The 26,643-nt window shown below is 40.4% G+C and overlaps 1 protein-coding gene across 2 annotated transcripts in view; it reads right to left on the bottom strand.

Annotated features, from left to right (window-relative positions):
- The window catches only part of NBAS (neuroblastoma amplified sequence), a 330,907-nt gene that overhangs the window by 266,733 nt on the left and 37,531 nt on the right, over positions 1-26,643 (bottom strand). For both annotated transcript variants that reach the window (XM_027556036.1, XM_027556037.1), the window contains 2 exons: positions 25,345-25,443; positions 3,025-3,163 (listed from right to left, as the gene is read on the bottom strand). In XM_027556036.1, coding sequence (XP_027411837.1) covers positions 3,025-3,163; positions 25,345-25,443 — 238 coding nt within the window. The remainder of the gene's footprint in view (positions 1-3,024; positions 3,164-25,344; positions 25,444-26,643) is intronic.

Here is a 26,643-nt window from a genome sequence, read left to right as displayed (position 1 = left end):
TCAAGAAGTTTATCATACAGCGGAGCCCTCAATTTGCAATTCAATATTTCCCCCCACTTCTTCTGTCAGTGCACAAGCAATTTTCTTTTAAGAGACTCCAATATTGAAGCTTCAGGCCAGAGAAGGAAGGATCATACATAGCAGAGCAGATTCCAATACTTCAGGGAGGAGCAAAGTGAAAGCACAGAGAATTCAAAGAAGCTACAGTGAAAAAAGGCTTCGTGGTACCAGACAGTTCTTCATGTCTCCCCTGTCCCAGACTCTGTCATAAACACACTTGATGACACCCCACTGAAACAGCCCTTCAAAGTCAGCCAACTTTTCTCATCTTATATCCACCACACTTACCTATTCTTTCTTTTTTTCACCTCAAACTTTAACATTTTGACAAATTTTATAGTTACTGAAAAGCTGAAATGACTACACAATGAAATACCAAATATACCTTTTACCTGAGTTCACCAATTAACATTTCACCATGATTGCATTTTCTGTATGCATATGTACACTTTTTAAAAAATTATTTTTTGATTGAGCCATTTTAAAATAAGCTTCGGGGACACCCCTGGTGGTCCAGTGGTTAGAACTCAGTGCTTTCATTGCCGTGGTCTGGGTTCAATCCCTGGTTAGAAATTAAAATTCGGGAAGCCTCATGGCACAGTCAGTTAAAAAAAAAAAAAAAAACTAAGCTGCAGGGACTTCCCTGGCAGTCCAGTGGTTAGGATTTCACCTTTCAAGGCATGGGGTTTAATCCCCTGGTTGAGGGGGCTAAGATCCCACATGCCTTGCAGCCAAAAACCAAATTGTACAACAGAAGCAATACTGTAACAAATTCAATACAGATTTTAAAAAAATACGCTGCAGACTTACAGTCAAGAGATAAAACTGTTAAAACTCTTTTCCGGATCTGCTATGAAACATCTCACATATAAAACGACAAGCCGAGTGTGAAATCAGAGGGAGGAACACGACTAAATTATTACAAATATGGAATACGACATCCAACTGCTATCTCATTCTTTTTTTAAATAAATTATCGGAGAATCATCACAGCATAAATTTGATGATGCCAATGAGAGGTATGCAATTTCGCACGGGGTGTGAGGAAAGTGCTGAACAGGAACTACGAGACCTGGTGCCATCCCTGCTGCCCTACATCTCCCAGGCCTTGGGCTCCTGATCTATGAAATGTGGCTAATAAACACCCAAACTGAACTCCTTACTGGATCTTGCAGAGAGAACAAATGGGTGCTAGAGTGAGCAGAATGATCGTGAATGGAAGGAAAAGCACAAGGCACACTTCTATATGAACTGATCGACAAACACAAACAGCTTTCGAGTCTGGTGCCATTCTGAGCCAGTAGTTGACATAATAAAAAAAAAAAAAAAATTACTACCTTGTTGGGCTAAATTCACCATCACATGTGTCAGCATAAGCTAAAAACTAAACAAGCAAACAAAAAAATGGAGGCCTACTATGATTGCTAAAGATTTCTCTTCAAAAGTACTTCTTCATCGGCTCCTCTTCAACCTTGAAACATTTAACCATTGTTTTAGATTTTAAATCATTATTTTGAGACAGAAATAATGGAACAAATACACTCATTCTGAGACAAAAACAGTGGAATGAGTACATTCATAGGAATAAGCATCACTTACGTCATGTTTCACTTCAGTCTCTTGGTTTCTTCCCTCACTAGAAAAATATGAATGCCCACCACGTATCAGGCAACATGCTATGCACAGGGTCCATAATTATGATCATACAGTTTATACAAAAAAACAAATACAAATCAGAGTGACCAATATGGTGAAAGTCAAAGTCGCTCAGTCGTGTCTGACTCTGCAACCCCAAGGACTATGCAGTCCATGAGATTCTCCAGGCCAGAATACTGGAGTGGGTAGCTGTTCCCTCCTCCAGGGGATCTTCCCAACCCAGGGGTCGAATCCAGGTCTCCCGCATTGCTGGCAGATTCTTTACCAGCTGAGCCACCAGGGGTCAATATGGTAGAAACAATTAATATTCACTAACGTCTAGTTTTTCTCTCCTTTCTGGACACAGAAAACTACTTCCCAGACCCTTTGAGGGTACATGATGAGGAGCTACATGATGAGTTACAGGAAGTGAACTGTGAGCGGAAGCGATGTCAGCTCTGGTGTGAGACAGTAAGAAGTCCCTCCTTTTACTCCTCTGCTTCCCCACCTAATGCCCTAAACTGAGACAGTGGGCCCTCAAGAGTGCCAGCCTCCACGGATCCTTTAATCATCACTTGGAACAAGCTTTCCAGGTCTTGGTATCAACAGCAGACTTTGCCACATATAAGGGATATGCTTTCACGAGGTAAGCGACAAAAATGTAAGGATTTTTCATTTGTCTGTTTATGTGGCTAATTTTTATTATCACAGCAGAGCCTAGCCTATATTAACTACAGCAGAAAGGAGTGACTGATAGAAAACAGAAGCTCAATAATAGAGTGAATAAATGAACAGGTGGATAAACAGTCCCGATCAATATGTAACAAAATGGAAGAACCAAGGCAGTTAAGAACCTGAACAGGGAACTCCTGCCAGATTTTGCACTCTCATTCTGCCACTTGCTAGCTGGCTGACCCAGCTAAATTTCACCTTCCTCATCAACAGACTTGGGCTACTAACAATACCTATCTCAAAGGGTTACTGAGAGTTAAATGAGCTACAATCTGTGAGAGTGCTCAGAACTGCTGCCAGAGCATCAAAGGACTTAATAAATGTCAAGGTCTAAAAAAGCAAATGCAAGTAACAATACTGCTAAATCCTTTTTCTTCATATCTGCAAACATTTTTATTAAAAATGAGACCAAGTTAAATAAAGCACGCTTTAGATAAATTTGATATTTGATAGAAATCCTAAAATGTCACTTGTATTAAGTCACTTTCCTCATTTAAGGCAGATTGCTTCTTTCTCCATATATCTTACAAAGGGCTTATCTAAGACCTTTAGATAACGTCCAAATGAACAAAATGAAATACCATAAATGAGACTTACTGCAGTGACCCTGTCGCCACCATGAGTAACGGGCTTATAATACGGTGATCCTGAAAGAACTCTCCAGGCAGACAGTCCACAGCTAGCAGCTTTGGATATGCCCACTTCAGCAGTTTCACATCCGCCAACCAGCAGAAGTCTAAAACAGAGAAAGATAAAGTGATAAATTACAAATATGAACAGGACAACATCAAAACAAAGCGAGCGGAAATGCTCACTTCCACAAGGAAAACTGAAATAAAATTAGAAGGTAAATATTTTAGGGGGAACAACCAATAGACCAGACGGATTCTCAACTAGTAATTTCACCTTCACTGACACACTGGAACATCTGAAACCCAGATGAGAACTTGGAAATGTAAAAAGAAATGTTTTCAGGTTGGTCACTGAGTATCTAAGACGCTGTATCAACACCAATAAACTTAAATAAACCGATACATCCCTGACATAACTACCCTACCAAGTGTACAACAGATAGCCAACAGGAACCTGCGTGTGGCACAGGCAGTCAGCTTGTGCTCTATGGTGACCTAGACTGGCGGGACGGTGGTGGTGGGAGGGAGGCCCACGAGGGAGGGACAGATGTATACATAGATCTGATTCACTTCAAAGTCGGCAGAAACCAACACAACATTGTAAAGCAACTATACCTCAATAAATTAATAAACATAAATGGATATGTCACCTCACAGACATGTATATATTAACTACAGCAGTGCACTGGAGGTCATGAGGGCACAGTTACAGATGCTAGAAAAAAAAAAAAAATGACAGCCAGGAATGCTGTGGATGGGACACAACTATACACTAGTAACTATACTGAAGTAAGACAGCTCAGTAGCTTAGCCCCACATTATCACCTGTTCACTTTACTATTTGCTATACTTCATTGCAATTAAAGGCCAGTCACCAACAAGGCAAAGCAGTCTAACAAGCAGTACAAGTTAAAAGACCACTACACACAAACTAAGCCAATTAATAATGGAACCCAACAGTCATGATTTTTAAAGTTAAGTCATGTGCAGTAAATCTGGCAGGGCACTATATAAGACATTGTAATCATGCATCAAAAAACAAGAAAAAGGTTTGCAAATAAAACTTCTGGTGTCTTAAGGTAAACACTGTTGTCCCCAATAACAATAAGGCGATGGAGTAACAGAAGACAGAAGCCACATCCTTTTCCATGTCTTCATAAATGATAACGGTTTCATGTTCACGTCTTTAAGAGTCCTTATTATTGAGAAATACACACTGGCACATTCAGACGAAACACTACACTGTCCAGGATTGACTTCATGATACTCTAGGCTCGGGGGGTGGAGGCTCGGCTGAGGCCACAGATGATGTGATGCTGGCCACGAGTCCATTGTTAACCTGAATAGCAGGCACGAGGGAGTCATATAGTCTTCTATGATCATGCTACAAATTTTCCATACGGAACTTCTATTTTTAAGTCAATTTGTTAGGAAAAATTTCTCTGAAAAAATAGAAGCAAAACAGGTAGCTCTGAATGTTTACATTTCTGAATCTAGTCACAGCACTTTTTCACACAGGAAACATGCAATTCTCACAAAGACATATCTTTAAAAATTAGTAGCCTATTGTTATAACAAAAATAAAACACAATCTGAGAATTCAACAAACCTCTAAAAGGACAGGGCAAAACAGATCCTGATAATGATAATAATTTCTCTCTACTCAGTGTGCAATAGTGACCATATATATATATATATATATGCACATACACACACCATATAATACTTTTTTCAAGAGGTTAAGCATTATTATTCTGTTTGCACTACTATGCCATGGAAGTAACAGATATCATACCTCATTTTTACATTTTAAAATATATGTATAAAACTTTACGTTACCTGACTACAGAAGGACAGCTAACTGAGATTTCAGTTTCATTCTGCATCTCCTGATCTTAATTCTAGAAGACATTTCCTCCCTATGAATTCTGATAAACACAGTCACGCATAATCAAATTGGCTACAATAAGATAAGCTTGATTAAAAATAAAAGAGATTCAATAACTGCTTCCAAACAGCCTTTCTGCCATTCATGCCAGACTGAAGAGTAAGTGGAAAGGAGACAGAATGATGGAACTAATCGTGTATTGTTCCCACCAGATGGGATGGCAACTTTGGGACACTGATGCTGCAGCTCTAAGACCGTGCGTGTGTTCACCCATGCAGGCAGACAAGTGTGCTTGCTTGTGTTTAAAGGAAGGGGGGACTGAGACGATTTCATCAGCATAGTCACAAAGCGGGTAATCAGCAGCTACCTGATACACGGTTCATACAGGGATGAACAAGGTATGCTCCCTGCATTCAAAAAGCTCACTCTCCAATTAAAGGCACATGAAAATAAGGAACAGCTAAGAGCACAGAATTAAATGCTGCAAAAGGTAACACCCATATCTGGAGATGATAACCCAGGTGACATCTACTGAAGACTTATCTTCAGTTCTATGTGCCAAGGGGTATCAACCCCAAGTCAAGATGTTAACTTGGTCCATCACTTCACTGTTTTACAGGACTCAGTGCTGATGAGGGCTCAGCTTTTAGTGATTAAGGGCAGCGGGGGACGGGGTGGGGAGGTAGATTGGTAGTGATGCCTAAGGTAGCAAATAAACCTTCTTCATCATGATTACAGTTTTAGAAGAGGTGTCCTGGGCAGCACTAACCAAAATGAAGTGAAACCATGTAACTTAACTGAAAACAGTCAATGGAAATGAGAGAAGTCTGAGGCCCAGCACCATAAATGCAATAAATGTAGCCGGAGTGAGTAAATTTAAAGCTCCAACTTTCTCCTGAAGTAGCACAGAGAAAATGATGCTAGAGAGTCCTTTCCTCTCCACACCCTTCCTCATTCTTCCTAGATTTCAGCAGTAAGATATGGGAAGGTGAGGTGGGGGATGGGGGTCCTGGCAACAGGGGTGAGGAGTCATAAACTGATAGAGAGGGCAGCAGACAACACTAAGGCCAGAATGTGGTAAAGGACAACAACAGAAAGAAAATTTCAAAATGTTCCCTGAAAGATACAAAGTTACAATTAAAGAGAGTGATGCCATGTTCTCTGGGCTTCCCTGGTAGCTCAGATGGTAAAGAATCTGCCTACAATGAGGGAAACCTGAGTTCAATTCCTGGGTCAGGAAGATCCCCTGGAGAAAGGAATGACAACCCACTCCAGTATTTTTGCCTGGGAAATCCCATGGACAGAGGAACCTGGCGGGCTACAGTCCACGGGATCACAGAGATTCGACTGAGCAACTAACACTTGCACTTTGACCATGTTCTTTGACAAACTCCCCCTACCTTAAAAATGCCAATTCTTCTTAGTCTATAAATTGAAAGAAATAAATTTAAAAAAAAAAACAATTTCTTATGGAACTGAACAAACATGTAATGGAACTAAACAATATATTCAACAAAATTCACATGGGAGAGTAGAGTTCTAAAAAGAGCCTACTATGGACTTCCCTGGTGGCCCAGAGGTTAGGACTCCGTTTCCCTGCAAGGGGCATGGGCTCAATCTTGCCTGGGGAACTAAAATCCCACACGCTGAGCAGCATGGCCATAAAAAAAAATTTAACTAAAATAAATAAAGTAAAAAGAATCAACTCCACTCACACTGATAACCTTTCTCTGCATGGCCTGTGCACGGTGCATCCTGACCCACCAAACACTTTCCCACCCTGCTGTCATCAAAATGTTCTCCTTCAAATCTGACCATATTAAAACCTAAAATTTCCCTCCCGAAAGTGCACAGACAAGTCACACACCAGGAAAAGTTATTTATAAGACATAAAACTAACAGAGTATATGTTTTACCAGACAGAATCCATAAAGATCTCCCACAACCAGTCACAAAGAAAAATGCACAGAGAATAAGTCACAAAAAGAGAAATACAAAAGCCAAGAATGCATATTAAAGCAACAAAGATTTATACCAGCCACTCTCTATGTTTATAGAGACACAGTAACTCTTATAAAACTACTAGTAAGACTGTAGCAATCATTTTGGAGGGTATCAGTTCAGTTCAGTCGCTCAGTTGTGTCTGACTCTTTGCAACCCCATGAATCACAGCATGCCAGGCCTCCCTGTCTATTACCAACTTCCAGAGTTCACTCAGACTCACGTCCATCGATTCAGTGATGCCATCCAGCCATCTCATCCTCCGTCGTCCCCTTATCCTCCTGCCCCCAATCCCTTCCAGCATCAGAGTCTTTGGAGGATATGACAATATCTAAAAAATGTGTGCCCCCCCCAACAATTCTCCAAATTGTGTTCTAAGATAACTCTGGAGAAATTCTCACACAGGCATATTTATCTCTTGGTAAAAGAATACCTCATACAGCACTGTTAATAATGCAGAAAATCAGAAATATTTAAAATGTTTAAAAGGGATGAATAAATGCAAATTCAGTCAATTGTTCAGGGAAACATATACAGTATAAAAATAACAAACATAAAATTATATACTAGACATTTCCCTGGTGGTTCGGTGGGTAAAGAATCCGCCTTGCAATGCAAGGAACACAGGTTCGATTCTTGGTCAGGGAACTAAGATCTCATATGCTGCCGAGCAACTAAACCCATGCACCATAAATACTGAGCCACATGCCACAACTAGAGAGTCCATGTGCCACAAAGAAAGATCCCACATGATGTAGTGAAGATCCTACATGCCATGACTAACACAGATACAGCCAAACATGTTAAATATATATATATATAAAGGAAGGTTGCACACCAAAACCACGAGAGCAGGTTGCCTCTACAAGTAGGAATCTGTTTGCACTACTGTCTCTCATTTATGTATTTGGCTGTATCTATACACACACATTGGACGTGAGTTCGGGTGAACTCAGGGAGTTGGTGATGGACAAGGAGGCCCGGCATGCTGCAATTCATGGGGTCGCAAAGAGTCGGACACGGCTGAGCGACTGAACTAAAATGAACTGAACTGATACACATACATGGGCTTCCCTTGTGGCTCAGCTGGTGAAGAATTCACCTGCAATGCGGGAGACCTGGGTTTGATCCCTGGGTTGGGAAGATCCCCTGGAGAACGGAAAGGCTACCCACTCCAGTATTCTGGCCTTGAGAATTCCATGGACTATATACATAGTCCACGAGGTCACAAAGAATCGGACACAACGGAGCGACCTTCACTTTCACTTTCTATACACATACATACACACACACCTTTAGGAAAAAACACAATCTTAGTATTTGTTAATTCTGTTTTTTTTTTATGATTTTTTATTTTATTTTTAAACTTTACAATATTGTATTAGTTTTGCCAAATATCGAAATGAATCCGCCACTGGTATACCTGTGTTCCCCATCCTGAACCCTCTTCCCTCCTCCCTCCCTATACCCTTCCTCTGGGTCATCCCAGTGCACCAGTCCCAAGCATCCAGTATCGTGCATCGAACCTGGACTGGTGACTCGTTTCATACATGATATTATACATGTTTCAATGTCATTCTCCCAAATCTCCCCACCCTCTCCCTCTCCCACAGAGTCCATAAGACTGATCTATACATCAGTGTCTCTTTTGCTGTCTCGTACACAGGGTTATTGTTACCATCTTTCTAAATTCCATATATATGCGTTAGTATACTGTATTGGTGTTTTTCTTTCTGGCTTACTTCACTCTGTATAATAGGTTCCAGTTTCATCCATCTCATTAGAACTGATTCAAATGTATTCTTTTTAATGGCTGAGTAATACTCCATTGTGTATATGTATCACAGCTTTCTTATCCATTCATCTGCTGATGGACATCTAGGTTGCTGCCATGTCCTGGCTATTATAAACAGTGCTGTGATGAACACTGGGGTACACGTGTCTCTTTCCCTTCTGGTTTCCTCAGTGTGTATGCCCAGCAGTGGGATTGCTGGATCATAAGGCAGTTCTACTTCCAGTTTTTTAAGGAATCTCCACACTGTTCTCCATAGTGGCTGTACTAGTTTGCATTCCCACCAACAGTGTAAGAGATTTCCCTTTTCTCCACACCCTCTCCAGCATTTACTGCTTGTAGACTTTTGGATCGCAGCCATTCTGACTGGCGTGAAATGGTACCTCATAGTGGTTTTGATTTGCATTTCTCTGATAATGAGTGATGTTGAGCATCTTTTCATGTGTTTGTTAGCCATCTGTATGTCTTCTTTGGAGAAATGTCTATTTAGTTCTTTGGGCCATTTTTTGATTGGGTCATTTATTTTTCTGGAGTTGAGCTGTAGGAGTTGCTTGTATATTTTTGAGATTAGTTGTTTGTCAGTTGCTTCATTTGCTATTATTTTCTCTGGATAGTAGGTCTCAGGTGTGCATTAAAACATTCCCTGTATTTTCCTCTGCTTCTAACTTAAAAGAAAAGTCAAGATACAGGATTCCAAATTATGTACATAACTTTCTTCCAATTAATGAAGTCCGGAGAGAAAAAAAAAATCAGTAAATTGGCTTTCACACTTAGCATCAACCCACAAGTCTTGTCAAATACTGAAAATGAAATTAGCATATCATTTGCTTTGTGGCATTCTGAAGCTATTTATACATTAATAGTTATACCTTAAGCATCCTGTGATTTACTATTGAAACAGTCATTAGATTTTTGCAAAAATTAAGACCACAGACAACACTGTAGAAAATAATTTATATCAGTAATATTATTTTTTGTTACAATAATTTCCTCCACCCAGAATATTTACCTGCAGTGACAACCACAACCTCCTTAAATATACATTATCAGGTTCTTAAGTACTTACAATCAGTTCAGTTCAATTCAGTCACTAAGTCATGTCTCTTTGCGACCCCATGAATCCCAGCATGCCAGGCCTCCCTGTCCATCACCAACTCCTGGAGTTCACCCAAATTCACGTGCATCGAGTCAGTGATGACATCCAGCCATCTCACCCTCTATCGTCCCTTTCTCCTCCTGCTACCCCAATCCCTCCCAGTATCAGGGTCTTTTCCAATGAGTCAACTCTTCACATGAAGTGGCCACAGTACTGGAGTTTCAGCCTCATCATCAGTCCTTCCAATGAACACCCAGGACTGGTCTTCTTTAGGATGGACTGGTTGGATTTGCTTCTAGTCCAAGGGACTCGCAAGAGTCTTCTCCAACACCACAGTTCAAAAGCATCAATTCTTTGGCGCTCAGATTTCTTCACAGTCCAACTCTCACATCCATACATGACCACTGGAAAAACCATAGCCTTGACTAGATAGACTTTTGTTCACAAAGTAATATCTCTGCTTTTTAATATGCTATCTAGGTTGGTCGTAACTTTCCTTCCAAGGAGTAACAGTCTTAATTTCATGGCTGCAATCATCATCTACAGTGATTTTGGAGCCCAAAAAAATAAAGTCTGACACTGTTTCCCATCTATTTCCCATGAAGTGATGGGACCAGATGCCACAATCTTAGTTTTCTGAATATTGAGCTGTAAGCCAACTTTTTCACTCTCCTCTTTCACTTTCATCAAGAGGCTTTTTAGTTCCTCCTCACTTTCTGCTATAAGGGTGGTGTCATCTGCATATCTGAGGTGATTGATATTTCTCCCGGCAATCTTGATTCCAGCTTGTGCTTCTTCCAGCCCTGTGTTTCTCATGATGTACTCTGCATATAAGTTAAATAAGCAGGGTGACTATATACAGCCATGATGTACTCCTTTTCCTATTTGGAACCAGTCTGTTGGTCCATGTCCAGTTCTAACTGTTGCTTCCTGACCTGCATACAGATTTCTCAAGAGGCAGGTCAGGTGGTCTGGTATTCCCATCTCTTTCAGAATTTTCCACAGTTTATTGTGATCCACACAGTCAAAGGCTTTGGCATAGTCAATAAAGCAAAAAAAGATGTTTTTCTGGAACTCTCTTGCTTTTTCGATGATCCAGTGGATGTTGGCAATTTGATCTCTGGTTCCTCTGCCTTTTCTAAAACCAGCTTGAACATCTGGAAGTTCACGATTCATGTATTGCTGAAGCCTGGCTCAGAGGGCAGAGACACTGAAACCATAATACAGAAAACTAGCCAATCTGATCACATGGACCACAGCCTTGTCTAACTCAATGAAACTAAGCCATTCCATGTGGGGCCACCCAAGATGGCTGGATCATGGTGGAGAGGTCTGACAGAATGTGGTCCACTGGAGAAGGGAATGGCAAACCACTTCAGTATTCTTGCCTTGAGAACCCCATGAACAGTATGAAAAGGCAAAATGATAGGATACTGAAAGAGGAACTCCCCAGGTCAGTAGGTGCCCAATATGCTACAGGAGATCAATGGAGAAATAACTCCAGAAAGAATGAAGGGATGGAGCCAAAGCAAAAACAACACCCAGTTGTGGACGTGACTAGTGATAGAAGCAAGGTCTGATGCTGTAAAGAGCAATATTGCATAGGAACCTGGAATGTTAGGTCCATGAATCAAGGCAAATTGGAAGTGGTCAAACAGGAGATGGCAAGAGTGAACGTCGACATTCTAGGAATCAGCAAACGAAAATGGACTGGAATGCGTGAATTTAACTCCGATGACCATTATATCTACTACTGCGGGCAGGAATCCCTTAGAAGAAATGGAGTAGCCATCATGGTCAACAGAAAGAGTCTAAAATGCAGTACTTGGATGCGATCTCAAAAACGAGAGATCGCATTTCCAAGGCAAACCATTCAATATCACGGTGATCCAAGCCTATGCCCCAACCAGTAATGCTGAAGAAGCTGAATTGAATGGTTCTATGAAGACCTACAAGACCTTTTAGAACTGACACCCAAAAAAGATGTCCTTTTCATTATAGGGGACTGGAATGCAAAAGTAGGAAGTCAAGAAACACCTGGAGTAACAGGCAAATTTGGCCTTGGAGTACAGAATGAAGCACGGCAAAGGCTAATAGAGTTTTTCCAAGAGAATGCACTGGTCATAGCAAACACCCTCTTCCAACAACACAAGAGAAGACTCTACACATGGACATCACCAGATGGTCAACACTGAAATCAGATTAATTATATTCTTTGCAGCCAAAGATGGAGAAGCTCTATATAGTCAGCAAAAACAAGACCAGGAGCTGACTGTGGCCCAGATCATGAACTCCTTATTGGCAAATTCAGACTTAAATTTAAGAAAGTAGGGAAAGCCACTAGACCATTCAGGTATGACCTAAATCAAATCCCTTATGATTATACAGTGGAAGTACTTACCTTAAGAATCACATTTTGAAGCAAGCCCTTATTTTTTAATTATTCTATAAAGATGAAAAGCAATACAGAATTTCTACAGTACATATTAAATCTGAAGACTAAAGCACACAATGTGTAAGAGTTAAAACTCCTTCTCATTAAGTAAAACGAGAGAGTAGGAGACAGGAATTAACTTTCCCAATAATCTTTTACCTCAAAATTTTGTGGAAAATAGGAAAATCTTGGGTCAAGGAATCAGATGTATTAGGTTCAAATATCTTTGCACCAAAGTAACTGTAATATTAGTTTCCTTCATGCCATCAAAATTATAAACGCAAACCATGTGCTAAGCAATCAGGAATGTGTGAGACAAATGAAGAGCTCACTTTAACAAACCACTTCTAATTCTCAGATTAATTTGCAGTGGCGAGCTTAGCTCTCCCAAAGCATCAGTACCAACCGTGGGGTGAGGCTCGGGCACCTTCCTTTCTCAGATGGCTGGGGACATATACTCATTCACAAGAATGACGACAAGCACAGTCCACTCCAGGGGAAAGAACGAGCCCACCTGAACCACGCCTGTGGGGACCCCTGAGTTAGACACAAAAACAAGCCTGAAGGACCAATTAACTGCATGGGAGATGAGGTCCAGGAAAGCTTCACAGGGTTAACACCAGAGAAAGGTTTATCCCTTCAACAATTTCCTGACAGATAAAGAGATCAGATAAAGAGCCTCCTCAGCCAAGAGAACACGAGGTACAGGAGCACGGAGCTGCGTCTGTAAACAGTGTGCTGGGAGGATGCTCACAAAGGGAGTGAGTGCTCCCAGCCTGTAGAAGGCAAGCAGGGGTAGCAGGGCAGAAACTTAGAAGCAGTCCTTAACAATATGAGATGGTTTATGCTGCTCGTTTTCCTGAGCACGTATCACCGTCTACTTTCTAAACTGTAACCGTTATTGAAATCACACCTCCATCACCGAACTTAACCCACTCAGACACAGAGACTGTGTCTGTATCCTTCAAAGCATTTCCATGTCGGTTTCGTTCAGGAAATGGCTCTCTGCGCACAGAACTGCTGGGGCGGGAGGATAAACCTGACACAGGGTCCTCGTCCTTGGCTTAACCTCTCGCGGCTTCAGTTCTCCCACCTGAGAAATGAACGGTCTGAGCCAGATGATGGATGAAACTCTTGGCCAGCTCTGACATTCTAAGAAACTAAAACTCACAGCAGGGATGTCAGTATCAGACAAGAAAAATAAGCTATAAGTGATGGAGCCAAAAAACACATGGAGTGAATTAAATGAGCAGAGGCCAGGGCAGAGCAAGAGGCAGTGAGGAGAGGGCAGATAGCCCCCTCCGAGGAAAGGGAGGGAGGGAGGAATGGACCGTGTGCCCCCGTGTACCACACCAGGTGGGATTCTAATGCACTGGGAGAGCTAAATGTGACCCTAACAATTGACTCCAAGAAGAATTATAAATGGTTTATTAAGAAGGGGCTTCTGTCTAGTAATTGTTGAAACAATCTGCCATCTAGTGGCTTAAAACTCCTTAAAGTCAAGTACATGATTTTGAAATAATAGAGTGAGAAATTCTTGTATGTACCCTGTCCAATCAGCAACAGGCTTGTGGCATAGACCAGCAAGGAAGGGGCGGGTGGGAGAGAATAATTACATGTCACCATATTGAAAGTTCTTAAGAGCATGCCTGGCAAAATAAAGGCTCAAAAACTGTTACCTGCTACTTCACAGACATGAGACAATCCTCTCTCAGGACACAGAAATGTTGCCAATTTAATTCATTTTAATTTGATCTTGATTATTCTTTACCAAGCTTCCCTGGTGGCTTAGATGGTAAAGACTCCAACTGCGATGCCGGAGACTTGGGTTCAATTCCTGGGTCGGGGAGATCCCCTGGAGAAGGAAATGGCTACCGGCTCCAGTATTCTTGCCTGGAGAACCAAATGGACAGAGGAGCCTGGCAGGCTACAGTCCATGGGGTCGCAGAGAGTCAGACACAACTGAGCAACTAACACTTTCACTTCACTTTCATTCCTTACTACAAAAATCTTACCAGTTCATTATTGACAATTCTGTTCATCTTAGAATTCTTGGATGTCCCTGCCCCAGATGCCTTCACTCAATCCACAGTTGATGTCAATAATCTAAAAACCTAACCCCCTCCTAAGCATCAGGATGCATTTAGGCAACTTCACTGCCAAGGCACAATATAACATGTTCAGCATCCCTCTATCAGATCTATTCCATGTCTACTTTGAATCCTGATTTCAGAACTGTCCGGGTCCTGAAATCAAATTCTCACCTATTTTAATTGCTCAAACTTAATTCTCTCAGGAAAATAAGTCTTGTCTTCAAACACTACCCCACCCCCACTGAACCCTACTAACTGTTGCCTGCCCGCTATCCCTCACTATGGGTCTTTCAATAATGTCTGCTATCAAAATCACTGTCACACATCTGCTCTGCTAAACACCATCTTAGTAGTCTACACTAAACATCTCTGTGCTTAAGCAGCTTGCAAAAACCACCATCTACTGTCTGTGTGCAGTGCAGTGCCGGGAAAATGTCATCCAAAAAGAATGACTTGTCTTGAGGTTACAGAGCAAATAGGTAGCACGTATTTCCTGTCTCCTAATCCAGTACATGTACAGTACAGAATGATGAAAAGATACCCTTTTCATCAGAGGGAACTGAAATGCAAAAGTAGGAAGTCAAGAGATACTTGGAGTAACAGGCAAATTTGGCCTTGGAGTACAAAACGAATCAGTGCAAATGCTAACAGTTTTGCCAAGAGAACGCACTGGTCATAGCAAACACCCTCTTCCAACAACACAAGAGACGACTCTACACATGGACATCACCAGATAGTCAATTCCAAAATCAGATTAATTATATTCTTTGCAGCCAAAGATGGAGAAGTCTAAACAGTTAGCAAAAACAAGACAGGGAGCTGCCTGTGGCTCAGATCATGAACTCCTTATTACCAAATTCAGACTTAAATTGAAGAAACTAGGGGAAACCACTAGACCATTCAGGTATGACCCAAATCAAATCTCTTACGATTATACAGTGGAAGTGACAAATAGATTCAAGGGATTAGATCTGACAGACAGAATACCTAAAGAACTATGGACAGAGGTTCGTGACATTCTACAGGAGGCAGTATTCAAAACCATCCCCAAGAAAAAGAAATGCAAAAAGGCAAAATGGTTGTTTGAGGAGGCCTTACAAAATAGCTGAGAAAAGAGAAGCTAAAGGCAAAGGAAAAAGGAAAGATATACCCAATTGAATGCAGAGTTCCAAAGAATAGCAAGGAGAGAGATAAGAAAGCCTTCCTCAGTGATCAATGCAAATAGAGAACAACAGAATGGGAAAAACTAGAGATCTCAAGAAAATTAGAGATACCAAGGGAACATTTCATGCAAAGATGGGTACAATAAAGGACAGAAATTTCATGCAAAGATGGGTACAATAAAGGACAGTAATGGTATGGACCTAACAGAAGCAGATGATATTAAGAAGACGTGGCAAGAATACACAGAAGAACTATACAAAAAAGATCTTCATGACCCAGATAACCAAGATGGTGTGATCACTCACATAAAGCCAGACATTCTGGAATGCAAAGTCAAGTGGGCCTTAGGCAGCATCACTACCAACAAAGCTAGTGGAGGTGGTGGAATCCAGTTGAGCTATTTCAAATCCTCAAAGATGATGCTGTGTAAGCGCTGCACTCAATATGCCAGCAAATTTGGAAAACTCAGCAGTGGCCATAGGACTGGAAAAGGTCACTTTTCATTCCAATCCCAAAGAAGGGCAAAGCCAAAGAATGCTCAAACTACCACACAATTGTACTCATCTAACACGCCAGCTAAGTAATGCTCAAAATTCTCCAAGCCAGGCTTCAACAGTAAATGAACCATGAACTTCCAGATGTTCAAGCTGGATTTAGAAAAGGCAGAAGAACCAGAGATCAAATTGCCAACATCCATTGGATCATCGAAAAAGCAAGAGAGCTCCAGAAAAACATCTACTTCTGCTGGCTTATTGATTATGCCAAAGCCTTTGACTGTGTGGATCACAAGAAACTGTGGAAAATTCTTTAAGACATGGGAATATCAGACCACCTTACCTGCCTCCTGAGAAACCTATATGCAGAAACCTATATGCAGGTCAAGAAGCAACAGTTAGAATCAGACATGGAACAACGGACTGGTTCTAAGTTGGGAAAGGAGTACATCGAGGCTGTATATCATCACCCTGCTTATTTAACTTATATGCAGAGTACATCATGAGAAATGCTGGGCTGAATGAAGCACAAGCTGGAATCAAGATTGCCAGAAGAAATATCAGTAACCTCAGATATGCAGATGACATCACACTTACGGCAGAAAGTGAAGAGTAATTGAAGAGTCTCTTGATGAAAATGAAAGAGGAGAATGAAAAAGTTGGCTTAAAAACTCAACATTCAGAAAACTAAGATCATGGCATCTGGTCCCATCACTTCATGGCAAATAGATGGGGAAAACAATGGCAAACAGTGACAGACTTTATTTTCTTGGGCTCCAAAATCACTGCAGATGGTGACTGCAGCCATGAAATTAAAAGACGCTTGCTCCTTGGAAGAAAAGCTGTAACCAACCTAAACAGCATATTAAAAAGCAGAGATATTACTTTGCCAACAAAGGTCCATCTAGTCAAAGTTATGGTTTTTCCAGTATTCATATATGGATGTGAGAGATGGACTATAAAGCAAGCTGAGCACCAAAGAATTGATGCTTTTGAACTGTGGTGCTGGAGAAGACTCTTGAGAGTTCCTTGGACTGCAAGGAGATCCAACCAGTCCATCCTAAAGGAGATCAGTCCTGGGTGTTCGTTGGAGGGACTGATGTTGAAGCTGAAACTCCAATACTTAGCCGCCTGATGTGGAGAGCTGACTCATTTGAAAAGACCCTGATGCTGGGAAATATTGAGGGCAGGAGGAGGAGGAGGGCAGGACAGAGGATGAGATGGTTGGATGGCATCACTGACACAACAGACATGGGTTTGGGTGGACTCCAGGAGTTGGTGATGGACAGGGAGGCCTGGCGTGCTGCAGTTCATGGGATCACAAAGAGTCGGACATGACTGAGTGACTGAACTGAACTGAACTGAATACTGCGGCCTCTCATCGTATCGAATTAAATCCAGGTGAATCTTAGACACATTGTGAAGTTCTTTGAGTGGCAGCATGGTGATGAATAGAGAGACAGGTTTATGGATAGACCTTCCTGAGCTCCCATCAAGCTCAACCTTGGGGAAATGATTCGAGTTTTCTCCTCTACATAATGGGGAATAATAATTACTCCTATATAAATATAGGTTAATTTTAGAATGTTTTTAGACACAAGTGAAAATCCAATTAAATTAGCTTAAGTGAGCAGAAAATTTCCTGGCTTATATAACTCAAAAGCTCAGAGGTGGGGCTGACTTCGGGGTTGGGTGATTCAACAATGAGTGGTCATCAACGAGCCAGTTTCTGTCTCTTTTCTCTGTGGTCTGTGGTGTTAGCTTCACCCTCAGGAGTAAACTCCGGGAGTTGGTGATGGACAGGGAAGCCTGGCATGCTGCAGTCCATGGGGTCGCAAAGAGTCAGACACAAGTGAGCAACTAAACTGAATCCAGTACACATTCTATCACATCACAAATGTATTTTTTTAATTTTCTTTTTGTATATAAACCATAATTAAGCATCATTCCTTAATTCCTATAAAAGAACCAAAGATAATCGTCTTCTTTCATCTCTCTACTTTCAAGAGAGATCCACAATAGCCAGCATGACTCCAAGTATAAGAAGAAATTCAATCTGGCCCAAGTCACTTCTTAAAATTTTATTTCCATAAATTCTGCAGAAGGATTGTGGAAGTAGTCCTTAAAGTTAGGGGTCGGGGGGCAGGGGGGGGAGGTGCGGGGGCAGGGTGGGAGGGAGTATAACCCCAGTACAAAATACCCTGCTTAAGATTACTGAAATTCACTGACATACAAAGTTATCATATATCAGGTTAAACTACAACCAAAACACTCAAAGAGGAGAGACACAGACTTGTTATTTATCACCTGTAGGAATTCAAAGCTTTATCAAGGCCTACAAGGGCCCACTTAAGTGCAAAAAACTATAACATAATGAGAACTAGCCTCTTCTCTCAAAGACTCTCCATGTAGAGGACTGATGGATGAGTTAACAATGATTTCCAAATAAATTTTTTTCAATTGTAGGCCAAAGAAAAGTAAAAGTAATAAAGCACTGTCACTGACTTAAAAGACAGCTAAAGGCTGCTAAGAACCAAGATGCTTCTGAGTCACGCATGTCTCCCTATCTGTAATATATTCTAGATAAAAACAGATCACAGGATGTGGCCAAGACTCCCCTGCCTCACCAGAAACATATATCCGTTTAAGAAAAAAAGGAAAGTTAGTCCATGAAGCTCAGCAAGTCCCTTAATTCACATCTAAGGACTTTCCTCTCTGCCAAAACGACGCAGCTTTCTCTACTAACAACAGGACCTCTTCGTTTCTCTTCTAAAAACCAACCTGAACTCACGGAAAAAAGAATTTGCTCACACTGGAAGAATGAGCATTCGAAAGGCAACATGAAAAACTCCTTAATGTAAGTTAAGATACTCAATTTCTGACATTCACACTTGCCAGCTACAAAGCTGCACATTAATCTCTCAAATGTCAATAGCCCCTACATTACCAAAGGCCAAACACACTCTCTCGCTGCAGTAGAAGATAATCAACAAGGATCAGGACTACGGCACTCATTCATTTTCTAGAAGCAATCCTTCATAAAATTATTAAATCTTATCTAGCTAGGGCTTATGAGAAATTTCCTAATGCAATTTATACGTAACTGCTCCTCCAGCTGTCAATATAGTATATCTTTTACACACCACTGACCTGATTCTCACAGAATATATATGACCTTAGGAACCAGAAAGAAAGGCGGGCAATTTTACAGCAATGTAATGGATATAAAGGCTCACTGATTACCTCCCCAAAGCATCTCATAGGTCTATATGGATCTTACAGCTTATAAAAGAAGAAAAATGTGCTAGTGCTCTTGGGTAAACCTTTAAGGTAGGGTATTCTCAACACTATCTCTTCCACAAGATAAAATTAAAACATTTGTGGGACCTTTCCCTAGACGAGGGTGATGTACTGAGATGGTGGCCCCTCTGTGTACTCTACCCACACCCCTTCCCAGTCTGTGCCCAGGCCTGTTTTCTTTCCCGTGCCAGTTGGGTTGTTATGTCTCCTGAGAGCTCGTTCACACAAGACATTTTTGATCCCCCCACTAAGTACAACGTATGGGATAAAGGGGGTATCTCAAGTAAATGAGTGTGAAGGACGCCTGCATTTAAAACGCTGAGGGAGGAATATTCAAGTGGGAGGGGACGTGGGTGAACCTATGGCTGATTCATGGTGATGTTTGGTAGAAACCAATGCAATACTGCAAAGCAATTATCCTTCCATTAAACATAAATTTTATAAAAAATAAAATAAATAATGCTTATAAATAATAACTAAATACATAATAATAATAAAAAATAAAATGCTGAGTGCTGTTTAGGGGAAATCAGAAGCCCACCAAGAGATGACCAAATCAGGAGACACAGCCCTTTAGTACTGCAGTATGCCATTACTTAAAGGTGTTCCTCAGTATCCCCTAAAATTAACAGATTTCTAAAGACTATCTCCTCGTCCATCTTCTGAGACTTGCACAGAATAGTAGCAAATACTATGAGTGCACATTTAGGAGAATGCAATCACCCAACTACTCTTTAGCCAATTCACTCCTACCTAACTGTACTCTATACATAGGCAAGCTGAAAACCTAGCTTATTACTCCTTGTAAATGTTGTCTCACACTTTTTTTGTAGAATCTGTATCTGGCTTAACACAGGTGACTAAAAGGGAAAAAAAAAAATCACTCAAATGCTTGAATTAATCCTTAACACAACCATGAAACATTATTAATCAATCATGGTTTTTCCCTATAGACTATATGAAACATAGGTATCTTTCTTAACATAAACCTGGGTATCTTTCTGAACATAAAGACAAAAGTGTTCAGTTGGTGGCAATGTAAATTGGCTCAACCACTAGGGAAAACAGTATAGAGATTCCTCAGAAAACTCGAGTAGCCCTATGATCCCACAGTCCGACTCCTGGGCATATACCCAGACGAAACTATACTTCAAAAAGATACATGCATCATTGTATTCATAGTAGCGCTGTTTATAATAGCCAAGAGTATCACTTGGCTAGATATGGGAACAACCTAAATGTCCATCAACAGATGAATGGATAAGAAGATGCGGTGTGTATACACACACACACACACATACACACACAACTCATGTATTACTCAGTCATCAAAACATATGCATGCCATCTGCAGCAACATGGATGGACCCAGAGATTAAAGTCAGAAAGAAAAAGACAAATATCACATGATATAACTTACATGTGCAATCTACAATACAATACAAATCAATGTATCTATAAAAACAGACTCACAGACATAAGAGAACAGACTTGCGGTTGCCAAGGGGGAGGAGGATGGGAAGGGACGGAAGGAATGGGAGTTTGGGATCAGTAGAGCTTAACTATTATATAGGAGACTGATAAACAACAAGGTCCCCCTGTACAGCACAGGAAACTATATTCCATATCCTGTGAGCAATCAGAACGGAAAAGAATATGCAAAGGAATATATATGTGTGCAACTGAATCACTTTATAGTAAAGAAGAAATAAAATACTGTCAATCAACTATACTTCAATAATTTTTTAAAAAAACATACACCCTTCTTACTATATGTGAATTAAAAGTAATTTTAAAACTTAAAAAGAAAGTGTTCAAATGAAAACCTGCTTAAAGGATCTTTTTTCTTTCTAATTCACTCTTTATTACAGTTTTATTGAGGTTGTGATTTACATTCCATGAATCTCACGGGCATGAGAGATCTTTAGGAGCACTGGAAATATTCTAGAACTGACTGGTGTAGAGCTTGCACAACCCTACGTATTTATTAAAAATCACTGAACTATACACTTAAAATACCAAAGCATCATCAAGGATTCCGAGAATGAGTGGCTTCTCACAAAGGACCAAGAAAAGAGGCTTGTTTTCCACCTTTTGTGTTTGTTGAGATATAATTCAGGACCTAGAAAAAGTTAGCTTCCAACACTAATTATCTTTGAGCAGTTATCAAAGAACTGTTGGAGGCTCAAAGTTGAATAAGTCAGATTTTGCTTGTAGAAATTTACAATAAAATTAGGATCAAAACCTCAAAACAACAACAACAAAAAAAGCTGTTGAAAGCAGAAGCTATCATTTAAAAATATAAACAGGAGTCCCACCTACCCAGTTTCACCTTTTGCAACTTCAGTTACCCAGAGTCAACTGCAGTCCAAAAACATGAAATGGAACATTCCAGAAATAAACAGTTCACAAGTTTTAAACTGCACGCCACTCTGAGTAGTATAACGAAATCCTGGGCCTTCCAGTGCCATCCTGCTCCATCCTGCCCCAAGAGATGACATGCCATTGGCCAGTGCACCCCACCCTTCAGGCACTCAGTAGCCATCCAGGTTATCAGAGATGGATGGTGAGGTACTGCAATGCTTGTATTCACGTAAGCCTCATTTTACTTAATAATGGCCCCAAAACACAAGAGTAATGATGCTGGCAGTTCAAATATTCTCTTACTGTGCCTTATTTATAAGTTAAACTTTACCACAGGTATATATGTATGTGGGAGAAAAAAAAAAACAACACTATATGCAGGGTTCAGTACTATTTGAAGTTTCAGGCATGCCCTGATGGTCTTGGGACATACACCCTGTGGATAGGGCAGACTACTGTATTGTAACTTATTCATATTATGTGGGTGCCCTTATTTGTGAATGTGTGACTCCTAAAATAGACTGTACACTCCTACAGGGCAGGCACCACAACCTAATCACCACCAAGCGCACAACCCACTTGTACTAAAGTTTAATGTAGTCCCTTCTAAAAATGCAGAGGTACGAAATTCCTCCTAGCTGGAATCCGGGTACAATAGAAGCCAAATCTAACACACAAAGGCAACACTGAGAACAGAAAACAGAGGAAGTGTCAGGGTAAGTGTAGGAGGGGAGCAAAAGTGGAATACGAGATAGTCTGGACAGGATAAAATGCGTTCTTAGGCTGTGAGTTAGAAGACAAGAAAGAAAACAGTCAAAATCAGCAAATCCTCAAAGCTTATCCCAAAGCTTCTCAACTAATTTTTCTTTCATATTACCCAACTTACACCTCAATTTCTCTCCTTCAATAGTGCTCTCAGCATAAAACCTTGAGTTTGTATATTACCAATTTATCCTAACTCCAGTCTGGCTGATTTATTTCACATTTACAGAATCCTTGTGGATGAAAAATACCACAGGCTCACATTACTAAAATAACCAAAAATAAATAAAAAATGTGATGAATATTTCAGGTTCTTTCATTTAAAAAAAGATCACATAATGGAAAATATAAACAACTAGCAATATTTTTGTCATGCACAACAAGACATTTACACATATTCCTTGCTTTATAACAATTCTCATTCAGAAACTTTAATGCAGCCATCCATCTCCAAGTTGACTGCTGTCACAAATTGTATATGACTGCAAAACCAAGAAGAGGGTCTCCTTCAGTGGTTTCATAATTCACCTTTCCAAAACTTTCATTTCGAGACCACTCCTCCAGAAATACCTTTACTTACTTACATCCTATGCCACAAAGTGAAAGCCTTAAGAAATAATGAATATAGTCTCACTTATGACAAGTTATTATCATGCGATAACTATTGAGTGTATGATCATTTCAAACCTATGATCCCAAGAGAACCTCACTTACCTTCCTGAAAAAAAAACAACAACAGAGAGACAATCAGGAGTCATCATGAAATAAACAAAGCAAAAGCCAGAGTTGGGGGGATGATTGAGGGGGTAATGAGAGCTATGGCAGAGTGACAGATGAAGTTCAGCTCGCAGGACTGCTGCTGACCTCCTGATGTGTGATCCATCTGCACCCCTGGGGTAGGGGACCCCTGTTCTATGTGACTCCACTTACATATTCATATGACAAACCTAGACATCATAGTAAAAAGCAGAGACATCACTTTGCTGACAAAGGTCCATATAGTCAAAGCTATGCTTTTTCCAGTAGTCACGTATGATGTGAGAGTTGGACCATAAAGGAGACTAAGTGTCCAAGAATTGATGCTTTCAATCTGTGGTGATGGAGAAGACTCTTGAGAGTCCCTTGGACACTAAGGAGATCAAACCAGTCAATCCTAAAAGAAATCAACCCTGAATATTCATTGGAATGACTGATGCTGAAGCTCCAATAACTTTGGCCACCTAATGCCAAGAGCCAACCCACTGGAAAAGACCCTGATGCTGGGAAAGATTGAGGGGGGGCAAGAGGAAAAGGCGGTGACAGAGGATGAGATGGTTGAATGGCATCATCAACTCAATGGAAACAAATCTGAGCAAACTCCGGGAGATACTGAAGGACAGAGAAGCCTGGCACGCTGCAGTCGAGGGGATTGTAAAGAGTCAGACGCTACTTAGCAAGTGAACAACAGCAACAAATACACTCATAACTAAATATGAATAAGTGGTAAAACTATAAAGAAAGCAAGAGATGTAAGCAAAACTTAGGACAGTGGTTATCAACAGGGGACTGGAGGGGACGGGATCAAGAAAGTATAATCAGGAAATCATTGGAGCTGTACAGGTGTGTGTGTGTATAAAAACTTTAGTATAAAAACTTCATAATCATAACATTCTGAACCAACAGAAGGACAGACCTATGATTGAACAGAAAGAAAACTTTCATACATTTTCAATTAAAATACTTAAGTACACTTGAGGATCAGAGTTTAAGTACTTGCCAAGAGGGTAAGTCTCAAAATTCAGAACTCAAGCAAGGTTTGCCTGGCTCAATTTGATATTTATTCCTCCATTTTAGAGAACCAAAAAGTTAGCTTGACTAATTTATAAAATATATGTAAATTTCATTCACAAATAACAAAGTCAAAGGGAGAAATCATGGGAAGCAGAAAATGTCAAAAGTTTTAGGTGACCCTCTGCGTAGCTGGCAAATACATGGATAAGTGGCACACAAGAAGAATCAAACACACAGGTCAACTTTGTTTCACTCTGTTTTGCTTTACTGCACTTCACATATACTGCTTTTTTGTTTTACAAACTGAAATTCTGTGGCGGCCTCACAAAGAGCAAGTCTAAAGTGTCAGTTTTCCAACAGCAATTACTGCATGTCTCTGTGTCACATTTTGGTGATTCTCTCAATATTTCAAACTTTTTCATTATTAATACATTTATTATGATGATCTGAGATCAGTGATCTTTGATGTTACTACTGTTAACTGTTTTGCACTTTTCTATTAAGGTATGCACATTTTTTAAACATAATGCTATTGCACACTTAAAATTACAATATAATGTAAATGTACTTTTATAGGCACTAAGAAATCAAAAATGTGTGTGACTCCCTTTATTGCAACAATATCCCTTTTATTGCAGAGGTCTGGAACTGAGTCCACAGTATCTCGGAGTTGTGCCTGGAGTGGCAGAAATTGACTATGCAATAATCAGTGCAGCCCCAACTTGCAAAGAAGGACAGAAGAAGGGAAGAACAGCTACTGAGGTCCTTCTATGCCAAGGCATTTCATGTGCACTGCTTTTGAACTGCCTCAACAATGCAACGTGTTCTATATTATCTTCATTTTACAAATATGAACAGACTCAGAGAACAAAGAGAAAAGACATTCCTCAGTGAATATTCCCAATGCCCAGTCTGGCTCCAAGAAGCTCAGCGTGCCAGACAGATGAGCATGAATGTTCAGAAGGGGACTACAACAATACCACAGACATTAAGGCAACTATACACAAGAGGAGGAAATGAAGCCAAAATAAAAATCAGAACGGACAATTTCTTCCCTCTGAAACTGCGCCAAGGCTTCTACATCCACTTTAATACTCCACTAAATATGAGAGCAAACGGCTGCTTACCTATGCCCGGGATGGTAAATAGCTGTGTTGATTCCATGAGGATAATGACTGCTGAAGCTGAAACAGTGGCTCTCCTGATAGCTCTGATGTGTTCCAACACTAAATTCAAGAAGGTAAGTAAGAAATAAATACCATTAAACCACAATGAAATGCCACTAAATACCCATTAAAATGTCTATAATTATAAAGACAGACACCACCAAATTTATATCCTTAAATATTGCTGAGGATGTAAAACCACCAGAACTTTGAAAAATTATTAGTAGGACTATGAATGCTATACCCACTCTGAAAAAAGTCTGGCAATTTCTTACAAAAAACAAACTATATCCACCCTATGACTCAGGAATTCCACTCAAAGATACTAACCCAAGAGAAATGAAAGCATTTATCCATAAAGACTTACACAAGAGTGGTCACAGCTGTTTTATTTATAAAACTGGAAACTGAGAGCTCCATCAATAGAAGAAGGGATAAACAGATCAAGAGTGCTATGGACTGAGGATTTGTGATCCCCACAGATTGAAAGCTTGTATCCCCTCAAATTCATTTAAGACCCTAATATCAATGTGATGATATCTGGAGATGGGATCTTTGGGAACTATTAGGTCAAAATGGGTTTAGTGTCTTTATAAGAAGAGGTTAGAGAGCTAACTAGCTGTCTCTCTATCATGTGTGGATATAAGGAGAAGTGGGCAGTCTGCACCCAACAAAGAGCTCTCACCAGAACCTGACCAGGCTGGAACCCTGATCTCAGACTTCCAGCCTCCAGAACTGTCAGAAATAGATTTCTGTTATTGCTAAGCCACCCAGTTATGGTATTTTGTTATAACAACCCTAACTAAGACTAGATAGTCATACAATGAAGTACTAAGCAGCCATAAAAAGAATAAACTACTGATGCGTATACAAATAAGGACGAGTCTCAAGATACGCTGAATGAAAGAGACCTAAACAAAAAGAGTACATACTCTATGAGTCTGTTAGTGTAAATCACTAGGACAGGCAAAACTAATCTATGATGAAGAAAAATTATAAATAGCAGTTCCTCTGAGGGTGGGTATGGACAAAAAGAAGAGGCATGAGGGAACTTTCTTGCTTGATGGTAGTGTCTGTATCTGGACAGGGCTTTGAATTGCACAAGTGTATGCATTTGTCGTAATTCACTGGCTGGTACAGTTCAGATCTGCGCATTTCATTGCATGCAAATTTTCTCAATCGAAAGAAAACCGTTAAGTACATTCTGAACTTTAATTAATCATATGCATACTAAAATATGCATGGCAACCCACTCCAGTA

Source organism: Bos indicus x Bos taurus, chromosome 11 (genome assembly GCF_003369695.1).
Source record: "Bos indicus x Bos taurus breed Angus x Brahman F1 hybrid chromosome 11, Bos_hybrid_MaternalHap_v2.0, whole genome shotgun sequence".
Classification (NCBI taxonomy): domain Eukaryota; kingdom Metazoa; phylum Chordata; class Mammalia; order Artiodactyla; family Bovidae; genus Bos; species Bos indicus x Bos taurus.
This window is presented reverse-complemented; position numbering and strand designations above follow the sequence as displayed.